The 10,859-nt window shown below is 27.6% G+C and overlaps 3 protein-coding genes across 7 annotated transcripts in view; 2 read left to right on the forward strand and 1 right to left on the reverse strand.

The window, feature by feature from the left end:
• Positions 1 to 234: 234 nt before the first annotated feature.
• LOC106789457 lies at positions 235 to 7,227 on the reverse strand. Of its 4 annotated transcripts, XM_014753655.1 has the most exons (9): positions 7,172 to 7,227; positions 5,944 to 6,226; positions 5,509 to 5,685; positions 4,995 to 5,406; positions 4,730 to 4,923; positions 4,322 to 4,657; positions 4,130 to 4,258; positions 3,993 to 4,062; positions 235 to 341 (listed from the first exon to the last, which is right to left on the reverse strand). In XM_014753655.1, exons 2-9 carry the CDS (start codon positions 6,136 to 6,138, stop codon positions 250 to 252), a joined length of 1,605 nt encoding a protein of 534 aa, XP_014609141.1. In that variant the 5' UTR covers positions 6,139 to 6,226; positions 7,172 to 7,227; the 3' UTR covers positions 235 to 249. The 4 variants fall into 4 exon arrangements, 3 of the variants coding, with proteins under 3 accessions (XP_014609141.1, XP_014609143.1, XP_014609142.1); XR_001381993.1 differs by lacking the exons at positions 235 to 341; positions 7,172 to 7,227 and adding an exon at positions 3,209 to 3,822 and having other exon boundaries at positions 3,993 to 4,077; positions 5,944 to 6,270; XM_014753656.1 differs by lacking the exons at positions 235 to 341; positions 7,172 to 7,227 and adding an exon at positions 3,623 to 3,822 and having other exon boundaries at positions 5,944 to 6,270.
• On the forward strand, positions 6,357 to 7,972 carry LOC106789458 (sugar transporter SWEET1). Its single transcript, XM_014753659.1, has 4 exons — positions 6,357 to 6,791; positions 7,038 to 7,115; positions 7,233 to 7,515; positions 7,714 to 7,972. Exons 1-4 carry the CDS (start codon positions 6,715 to 6,717, stop codon positions 7,930 to 7,932), a joined length of 657 nt encoding a protein of 218 aa, XP_014609145.1. The 5' UTR covers positions 6,357 to 6,714; the 3' UTR covers positions 7,933 to 7,972.
• Positions 7,973 to 8,759: 787 nt separating this feature from the next.
• The window catches only part of LOC106789455 (vacuolar protein sorting-associated protein 13D), a 16,631-nt gene continuing 14,531 nt past the window's right edge, over positions 8,760 to 10,859 (forward strand). Inside the window, exons 1-4 of one of the 2 annotated variants that reach the window (XM_014753653.1) lie at positions 8,760 to 8,834; positions 9,023 to 9,193; positions 9,572 to 9,762; positions 9,848 to 10,079. In XM_014753653.1, coding sequence (XP_014609139.1) covers positions 9,097 to 9,193; positions 9,572 to 9,762; positions 9,848 to 10,079 — 520 coding nt within the window. In that variant the 5' untranslated portion in view covers positions 8,760 to 8,834; positions 9,023 to 9,096. Of the gene's footprint in view, positions 8,835 to 8,903; positions 9,194 to 9,571; positions 9,763 to 9,847; positions 10,080 to 10,859 lie in introns of those variants that run through there. The other variant, XM_014753654.1, reaches the window with a different exon arrangement.

A 10,859-nucleotide genomic window follows, 5' to 3' on the forward strand; every position in this document is an offset into this window, starting at 1 on the left:
CGACATTAGATTTTCGATCGACGTATCTTCCAGTTTCGAGAACATTCTCATCTAACGAATAACGGTTTTTCCAATTCTTTTCTGATAATCGAGTTATCGGAATTGCGTATCGATTATCGAATGTCCAAGTATTACATAAAGCATTTTCACTACGGATCGAAAGTTCGAATTCACTTGCTGATGTTTGTAAATATCATTTTGAAGTGATCTATCGTTATGATGTTAAATATTAACAAGTTGAATTACATTTTAAAAGATTTTTAGCATTTTACCTTCATAATATACCCAGTTTAACCCAATGCTCGTAATGAATTTTCCCACTTGGACAACTTTGGCAACTTCTGCAAGAATCAGAAAAATATATGTTGTTAAAAATAAAAGCGATGTTTTTATTTTTATGAAAATGCAATTGAAAGAAATATATTCGTTCGTTGATAAAAAAAAAATAATACAAAGTATAAAATGTGTACTACGGTAAAACCTTCGGAATTCGAATGAATAGGAAAACATAATTGTTCATACGAAAGAATTTTCGTATTGTAAAACGCTAGAAATTTCCATTGCACTTTATCTACGAATAAAACGCGAGAAAAAACATTTTTTATGGAAATATAAATATACCGAACAATCAATTAATAATTATTGATTTGATAGACAAATCAAAACGCTACTCATAATTTACTTCTCTAAACGAAACGATCAATTTCAATTATCATAAAGAAAGAGAGAGAGAGAAAGAGAAAAGGTGACGAGTAAAGCTTAAAAATAATATCGTTTCAATAATAACATTTAACACTCAACAAAGAAATATAATTCCGAATTTGATTAATTGTTCCTCTCAAAGCTTCAATATTATTACTTCTATTTCGGGGAAAAAGCAATTGGCTATGTTTTTAATCTCATTGATATATCTCTTTCTTTCTCTCTCTCTCTCTCTCTCTCTCTCTCTCGCTCTCTCTCTCTCTCTCGCTCTCTCTCTCTCTCTCTCGCTCTCTCTCTCTCTCTCTCTCTCTCTCTCTCTCTCTTTCTCTTTCTCTTTCTCTTGATTTTCAAATTTTTACAGATTCAAAGTAATCTAATAGCTGAGAAATATCCAACCAGGAATAAATAAAATATCTCTTTTTCTTATAATTGTTCTTTCACATTCATACGAACGTCGCAAAGAGATGATAGCTTTTTAAGATAGAAAAAAAAAGAAATTATCTCAACCCGATTTTTTTAATTCAATATTTCGAAAGTTCTGAACTGACGGAGGGAAACAAAACCATCTCGGATTTGACCCAATTTGCCGTTATATTATTGACCGGTTCAATTTTCTCACGAGTTAATTAAACATTCTCGAACTGTTCTGAGTATTTCTAAAAACATCTTCAATGAACATCAACTGTGGTAATGATATTATATTTATACGTACAAATCGAGTTATTTAGTTGAATCCGAATTACGAATTGGTTTTGTGTTCCAAATACAAAGTATACTAAAATATCGCATATTAAATTTGTTAAGCGAACAATATTACATCTTTGGAAATAAACATCTCATCGCTTCAAAATCGATTGGCCTCTGGTGATGGTCAATCTAATCCTTACTAAGTAAGTTTAATGCTTTCTCCTGAAAACTTGTAACACGATACTTCCATTACCAACCTGGTTTCGCGTGTAGCTTCCAGTTTTTACATCCCCGAAGATGCAATTATACCGAAGGATTCACTGGAATAGCCTAAGAACCCATGGAAAAACGACACAACATATTTTATCAAAATCCAAATTTCGTCCAGTCAATCTCTCAGACCTACCATACATTAGAGGGAGACTAACTAAACTCGGCGGCGATTCCTATGGCGTCACTCAGTTAGCAAAGGTACAAAATTTAGACCAATTTTAAAAGCATTTTATCAAGGCAAATATTTGGATATGTTATTATTTACTATTTATATTATTAAAAAAAAATAATGGCAAAGACAATTATGACGATTAAATCATAATTTTTAAATTTGCATAAAGTTATGGCAACCAATCGTTGGTAATATTGCAAAAAAATTTACTAAACTTCTCGCGATAAGCAACCCATTCACAGGTTCGCCTACTACTAAAAAATTTGAAAAATTTTCTTATTTTTATTCTAGTAAATTTTACTTTACAATAATATTCGACCCCTTTTTTTCATTATTTTTATCGTACCTTCAAATATCACCGATTCTCAATACTTCTCATTAAATTTGTATTCCTGAATGGTATTATATCAACGAAGCAAATTGTATGTACTTTTTCAGTTCCTTCAAGTTTGATGAGAAACTATTTTTATCTCTCAACGAGAAAAAAAGAAATAAAAAAAAAAATAGCATAGTTTAACGTTTTACGAAAAGTCGCAGGACGAGGAATACGATTTAATGAAATATCACATTTCTTTAAAAAAAAAAAAGGAAAAAGAAACGATCGGTTTTATATTATCAGAAGCACGAGTAATAAGGATCAAAATTGAAAGGACGATTCCGTTCGCGTATCGTTATTAAATCAAAGATATTCTCTCTCTTTCTCTCTCTCTCTCTCTCTCTCTCTCTCTCTCTCTCTCTCTCTCTCTCTCTTTCTTTACGATAACGAAATTATTTTCGTCTTCGGTATAATCGAATATAAATTGTTCAAGTAAAAAAAATATTGTATTGTCAAGCATATTAATTGGATCGTTTCTCAGGAAAAGTTCAAGACTCCGTTAATTGCTCCTTTTTTTCCAATTGATTTTATATAATCTTTACTTCTATTTTTACTTTTCTTCTTTATCTCTAAGCATTTTATTAACTAATTTCAATTATTAGCTGTGTGTGGCTCCTGTAATTTCAAACGAGTGCAGAGATTTTTGTAATATCTTATCATCGCACAAATTTTTCATTAAATTGAAAAATACTGTGATATCTCAGGAAATAGTTACGGCTATAAGAAAACAATTTATTTCTTTAATATAAAAAATGTCTACTTCAAAAATAATCATCTATTTATAATTTCTCCAGCCCACAATGAATTTCTCATCAATCATTCATGACACATTTCTATACATACGTATCTACATTGTACACTTACCCCTAGTATATTCATAGAACAGAAGATACGTATCTTTATCTTTTTATTTTCAGTTTCTCACGTTGTATTAAAATCTCGAAAAATTAATTCGCAAAAATAATCCTACTAACTCAAACAATTACAAATTTTGAACGAACGGTATTTTATATTTTTATTGCTTTTATATATAAAATTGTATATATTCATTTTTTTTTTAAGTCGAGCTCACATATAAAAGAATGTTTAATTATGAAAACCACGAAAATATACAACAAATGAATTACACGCGTAGAAGAATTCTACAAGTAACTTTCAAAGCACGTAAATAGAAATTGTCCTAAACTCGATTATCAGAGTACTGAAATAAAACCGAATCGAATATTTTCGTATAAATATATAACAGTTTTATATTTATCTAACATTACTGTTTTTTAACTTTAGATTTGTTTCCAATTCAGCTCGATAAAATAAGAAAACATTGTTTTTTTATAATACATCAAAATATTATAGTTATCTGTTATGTATGGAATATACAATAATAACTTTAACAATAATTACAACATAAAATGTATACTGCAAAATGATAATATAATATTGCGCCTTATTTTAATTGATAATAAATAAATGAACGAGCATTATTTACAATATAATTATGTATATAACATTTTCATTTAAAAAATAATTCTTTTAAAGAAAATCATTTTCGTTGTTCGTTACGTTTATCACGTACGTTATAAAATATAATATCCTTCGTCCTAATCTTGTTAATCTAAAATAATAAATTAAGAAAGGACATAGTTATAACTAAAAGAGAATAATAAATATAAAATATAGTTGAATATCATAAACAAATGATTGATAAGTCAATATTTTTGTTTTTTTTTATCAGCTACATATTATAAATTACTATGTAGCTAATTTTTTATCACTGATACTAACTTTCTGGTTGCGTGTAATTAGAATTTTCTTCTATATTTAGATTACATGGAACATATTCATGACTTGATACCTATAACGAAAATTACTTTTTAATTAAAACAATTAAATTTGTGTGATTTAAACAAAAAAATACTCACAGAATTTACAATTATTTGTCTTCCCTCTTCTAAATTAAGACCATCCATATCCTCTGTCGTTAAAATAATAACAGAATCCTCCGGTAAACTATTTTCATCTATATATGTTATCGGAATTTCTGACGCGACCTGTAATTAATTATAATTATTTTCTATAATAATCATATGTGAAATATATAATAAATATATTACCTCGCAGTACGTAAAATCGGATGCTTCTTGCTTTGGTTTATCAACTGTGCTCGATGTTGTCTCAATACTTCTCTGTGATTTTTTTTTATTTGTTAATCTTTCCGACTTGTTACTATCCTGTTGCAACCGCCTCCATATCGTAGTCTTTGGTATATCATAAGCCATGGATGCTGCCGCCTGAGACATCTTCCCTCCTTTACAAGCAGCAACGGCTTCTTCTAATCTCGACTTTTTTAACTCCTCATTTTCTGTCTTACGTTTTTTCCAAAATGAAAGTGGTAATTTCCCTTCGTCCACTAATCTTGCTTTGTCTCTAAATAATGTTGTCTTGGGTATCTACGAAATAAAAATATGAAAATAAATACACGCATGAATAAACATATAGAATGAAATTAAATTGAAAATTACCTGAAATTCAAGAGCAACTTTAGTTAAATTTTCTCCTCTTTCTAAAGCCTTAACAGCTGCTTCACGTTTATCCGATCCATAAGATCTTTTCATTTCGGAGCGTAGGATTTGATAACCTTGCTTTTGTATCCGTCTCCATAATACGGTTTTAGGAATACTGAATATTTCTGATGCTTGTTGTAGACTAGTACCAGCTATAATAATTTTATAATGCTCTTATGGTTGGTCTTAAAACAGAAGTGTAAATAGTATGACAAGTACTAACCGATCACAGTATCTATTGCCGCTTGCATACATTCGGCAGGATATTCATTCCTAGATGCATTTAAATGTATACCCAATCCTTTAGCACGCATGTATAATGTAGAACGTGGTATGTTATGTTTGGTAGCCGCTTCTATTAAAGTTTGACCAAGCCTTAAATCATTAATAGCCGATGCTAACATATCATCACTATATTCTCTTTTCATCACATCTCTTTTTCTTTTTCTTCTTTTATTTAAGAGAGAGTTTTCTGTTATCTTATCCTCAGTTTTTAAATTTCCTAATTCGCATTTATTATTTAATGTATTTATCTCGATTTCATCCGTTTCACTTATTTCTGGTAAATGATCAATATTATCTTCAGCCGCATCTTTGCTATCAATAATGGTATCATTTTCATCAAAATCATCAATCTACAAATATAATTACATATTATAGACAGATTATACAATTTTTTATTATTAAGACATTTTTTATGTTATATGAAAAAAAAAAAAAGAAGAGAAAAAATATACCTCATTAAGACCACATATTCTTAAAGATCGTGCTGCATCCAACAAACTATTAATATTTTCTACTGGAATACGTACTTCTCCATGATAGGTAAATTCAATAATTGATTTTATATCCTGAGCAGATATATCGCTTAATATTATGGTAGGATGATCTTCGTTTACTTGACTCAGAACTTCCTACATTATAATAATAATAATAATAATAATAATAATAATAATAATAATAATAATATTAATAGTAATAGTAATATAAGAAAATGTTACACAAAATATAAATCATTTTGTTTATTAAAAATATGTTTTTTGTAGTAAATTTTTCTACGCAAAAATAAAAACATTGTCAAGAAAACATTTAGTATGTTAATAGCAATTATGTCATACAACACACAATATATACACATATACAAAATTCAACACACTCATAGATTTATTTACTTGAAATAATGTACTGCAAGCAGATAGAACAATACGGTGCGCATGAATACGTTCTCCTGCTGCAGAAAGTGTAACATCTACCATACAATCATCTTCTAAAAGTTGACGAATTACATCGGATAAATGATTTTGATAATCATTCCATTTGAAACAATAACTTTGGTTAATTTCATTTTGAGCAGATTGTTCGCACATTCCGTTTCAATTTCGTTTCCTTTCCAATATTTTAAGAAAGTTTATGGATCCGGAATTCGGAATAGGACTGCAACGTTGACAGTTGACGCTAAAATTATTAAATTTCCCTTTAACTATAATACGACCATAAACTATAAGCTTTGTAGATATTCAAAATTCGTACTATTTTTTTTACGCGTAGTTTATCGCCCTCTAGTTACAAATTCAATGTACTAAGAAATGCAGTTGCATTTAATTATAATTAATTTACTGATTACGATCGATTTTTTTATTTTTATTAATAAAGGAAATTAATCGCAATTTATGATGTGTTTATTAATATAATAAGTAGAAAAAATTCTAAATTTTACATTTAGGCTATTTCCGATGTAGCGTTTTGAGAAAAATCACTTATAATCTTACACTAAAATTCACCAAAAGAATTTACCATTTTTTAGAAAATTGAATAAAAGTAAATGAAAAGAGCGCGTCTTTTATCATGAAATTTCCAGGATATGATAGTTGTATATTTCTTAGGTATCTTATCTCAAATGAACATTTTATTGCTTGACAATAATAGAATGATTAATTTAAATCATGGTTTCAATGGAGATTAAAGATACATTAGCAACATCAGCATCAATATGTACAATTTTACAATTTTTGGCTGGCGTGTAAGTAACTGATTATTCTCAAATATTTCTTGCATACAATCTTATCTCTCTCTAATTGAATTAAATTAATGACTTCATAATGAAAATTAATGTCTTTTCTTATCTTATCAATATTGAATTTATATATTATTTCATATTGTATTATTTAATTCTACATATATATTTATATTTTGATAGTGGAATGATATTCTATTGATAATTCTATTGATTTTATTTATATTTGTATGAAAAATATAATTTTTACAGGTTAGTCTGCAGAAAATATATTAAAAATAGTACAACTGGAGATTCTTCTAGTTTAGCATTTGTAACATGTTATATGGCGTACGTATTCTTTGAAATATTAATCAAATAAAATAATATTACTTATGTATACATACCAGTCATAATATATAAGTATGAATGAATCATCATTCGAAATTGATCAGTTCATTTTAACAGATGTAGCTTGTGGCTGAGATATGGACTCTTAATTGGTGATACCTTTATAGTAGTAGTAAATATTTTTGGAATAATATCGCAAGTATGCTATGTTATTATATTTATTCTATACAGTGTAAAAAAATCAGTAACACTAAAACAATTTGTAGCAGCAACTTGTTTCCTCGCAGTCGTTTATTTTTATGTTGCTCATGAAACAGATAAAGAAATTGCTACAAAATATATTGGTTTAATAAGCTGCAGTGTTACTATTCTCTTTTTTGCATCACCTTTAGTTATGTTGGTAAGCAATCTATTTTACTTATTATATTCGCTTTTTTTAATAATGATTAGATTTTTTTTTTAATATTTTGTATGCATACATATTGAAATATGAAATTTGACTGAAAAGAAAAAATTTTATAAACAAATGAATATGTAAACAATAATTTTGAAATACTTACTAATACTACTACTAAATACTTAATACTAAATGTTATAGGTACATGTTTTAAGAGTCAAGAACACAGATAGTCTACCATTTCCTGTTATATTATCTTCTTTAATAGTCTCTTGTCAATGGTTTGTTTATGGTTGTTTAATCAATGACAAATTTATCCAGACGCCTAATTTTATGGGCTGCATATTATCTGCCTTTCAATTATCCTTATTTTATTGCTTTCCTAGTAAATCAATAATTGATCAAACACATTTAATATAAACAAATGTATTAAAATTGAAAATATATTTATAATTCAAAATGAAATTAAGTTAAATACCAAATTAACTGTAGGAAGTATACTCTGAAACGAATTTATTTATCTTTGTAACCTTTAAACATTAACGTCTACACACTAAAGCACATTTTGATTCCATGTAATATGTGTATTTTAATGTATATAATATGAACATTTATTTTTTTTTAAATTAGAGATACGTGATACAATGTGAACAAATATAATAATTTATGTATAACGACGATTGACAATTTTTATTTGTAAAAATATCGAAACGTTAAATAAATTGATTTATGAATAAATTTCAGATTAATGTTTTCTTTTTGATTTTTATTCATGCAGGATAATATATAAATAAAAAATATCTATTTTTTAAATATTTATTACATGTTGTAATAGCTAAATATGTCTAATAAATTATTTCCTGTCTAACTTACCAATAGATGATAACTTCTTCTAGAATGTAGCTAGGTGATAGGTGTACATACGAATTAAATTAATCATCGTAGTTTTAAAAAATCAACCTTTTTTTATAATCGAATATTGGAAATAAAAACTTAATATTAATGAAAAATTCATGAAACGATAATTACATTTAAAAATAGTATTCGTAATATTTCTCTGTTGGTAAAATGGAATAGGATAGTTCGCGAGTTTTGCAAACCTTAAAAGAAATCAGATACCCTTATATAGCCAGATATTTATACTTCGATACCAGTTATTTTTATAGTTGAACTTCGAATAAATATTTGTAAAAAAGATTGGAAATAATTCTTAAACATTGAAAAAATATTTATTTAAAACATTTAGTAATTTATGTATATACATTTATACGAACTAACAATAAATGAATGTTAATATCAGTGGTGGTCAACCGAATTTACAAGTGTGTGGAAATGTTTTTTTTTATTAGTGTTAACAAGTTAAATATTATTAAAAAATGTTATGACAAACATTAAATGCACAATGTTTATAAAATGCAGCTCAAATGAAAGCTTATCATCAATATAATTTGTTATTCCCATTGTTGTATATATTTGATATTTATATTATAGTTTACTCGTTTTAACCTAGAAAATTTACTTGATGCTTGCAACAATATACACGGTCGTAAGAGCAGTTTCAAAAATTACGACGCATTTTTCAAAATGTTGGAAGGACTAGTAGCCTGGGTATTAAATACTTATTTAGGAAAATATGTTGAAAATCTAAATACGGATCAATTAAGTATTGCACTTTTATCAGGTAAGATTATGTTTTTTTCTAATAAATTTATTTACTTTATATCATAGTTAATATTTTTTAAAATAACAATTTACTTGAAAATACACAAGTTTTGGTTTAAATATATATTATTTTAATTATATAACATATTTGCTATCTTTGTCGTTTGAATCGTTAATAAACATAACAAAGTAGTTGTTCTCCTTACTAAATAAATTTATACTAAAAACTAAAAAAATGAGATAGTAATTAAAATTCAGTTTAATTATTATATATTTATATATACATATACGAAAGTATAATTATATCCTTTGATATTGCCACATAATTTGAATTAATAGATTTACAGCAATATATAAGAATTATTTACATTTATGATACACATCCATTTACTTTTAGGAGAAGTAGAATTAGAAAATTTACCATTAAAACGCGAAGCGTTACGTCACATTGGTTTACCAATTGAAATCAAATCTGGATTTATTGGAAAAATTAGATTGCAAGTACCAGTTAGACAAATAAGGACTGCGTCATGGGTTATAGCAATAGATCAATTGTATGTAGTAATAGGACCAATTTCTATCGATGAGGTAAAAGGATTTATTTTATTATCTAATTTTATTTGAATATACAATATTTCACTGATTCAATTAATCATATTGAACATTTAAATAGTACGATAATGAAGCAGAGGAGCAAGCACTTTTGGAATACAAACTTAATCGATTAGAATCTTTAGAAGCAAGATGGAGAGCTGATACGGATAGAGATCCTGGTTACTATGCTACTAGTTATAGTTCTTGGTTGAATTATGGAACTTCCTTAGTAACTAATATTATAGAAAATTTGCAATTAAATATAAAAGATGTTCACATAAAATACGAAGATGGATTGACGTTATCGAATGGTATAAATTTTTATTAATAATTATATTTTAATTAATAATTAATAATATTTTTCTAATATTTATATAAAGGGTTGGCATAAAAGTACTTGCGGATTTTTTCCATAAAATAAAAGTGTTTTTTTTCTTACTTGTAATGAACTTTAATCTATGATGTATAGTCCATTTTGTTCGATGACCTTTTGCCATCTCTCTGACAACTTGAAAATTCCACGCTCGTAGAAAGTCTGATCTTTTTCGGCCAAAAACTGAAGTAAGTGCGATTTTACAGCGTCATCATCATTAAAAGTTTTACCACGGAGGGAGTTGTTCAGAGATCGAAATAAGTGGTAATCCGATGATGCAAGATCAGGGCTATATGGTGGGTGTAACATTAATTCCCAACCAATATCCATCAATTTTTTCCGAATGGCCAAAGATGTGTGCAGCCTAGCATTGTCCTGGTGGAAAATGACACCTTTACGATTGACGAATTCTGGTCGCTTTTCCTTGACTGCTGCATTTAATTTGTCCAGTTCCCGACAGTAGACCTCCGAATTAATGATCTGGTTCCTTGGAAGCAGCTCAAAATACACCGGACCTTTCCAATCTCACCAAATAGAGAGCAGAATCTTCTTTTGTGTGATATTTGCCTTTGAAGTGGTTTGCGATGACTCATTAGGYGTGCACCACGATCGTTTTCGATTGACATTGTTGTATACAATCCACTTTTCGTCTCCAGTGATGATTCGTTTTAAAAACGGATCGAATTCATTGCGTTTAAGCAATAAATCGCAAACGTTA

This window comes from Polistes canadensis, unplaced genomic scaffold (genome assembly GCF_001313835.1).
Source record: "Polistes canadensis isolate GaletaPanama2010 unplaced genomic scaffold, ASM131383v1 scaffold_184, whole genome shotgun sequence".
NCBI classification, from domain to species: Eukaryota; Metazoa; Arthropoda; class Insecta; order Hymenoptera; family Vespidae; genus Polistes; species Polistes canadensis.

Bases quoted from the DNA above. Each gene is read 5' to 3' on its own strand.
- LOC106789457 (XM_014753655.1), bottom strand. From the start codon at position 6,138: ATGTGCGAACAATCTGCTCAAAATGAAATTAACCAAAGTTATTGTTTC. The intron at 5,407-5,508 runs GTATATTTTTTC...TTATATTTGTAG, and splicing joins GAATATGTGGTCTTAATGAG to ATTGATGATTTTGATGAAAA. The intron at 4,259-4,321 runs GTAATATATTTA...AATTAATTACAG, and splicing joins CCGATTTTACGTACTGCGAG to GTCGCGTCAGAAATTCCGAT.
- LOC106789458 (XM_014753659.1), top strand. From the start codon at position 6,715: ATGGTTTCAATGGAGATTAAAGATACATTAGCAACATCAGCATCAATA. The intron at 6,792-7,037 runs GTAAGTAACTGA...TAATTTTTACAG, and splicing joins TTACAATTTTTGGCTGGCGT to GTTAGTCTGCAGAAAATATA. The intron at 7,516-7,713 runs GTAAGCAATCTA...TAAATGTTATAG, and splicing joins CATCACCTTTAGTTATGTTG to GTACATGTTTTAAGAGTCAA.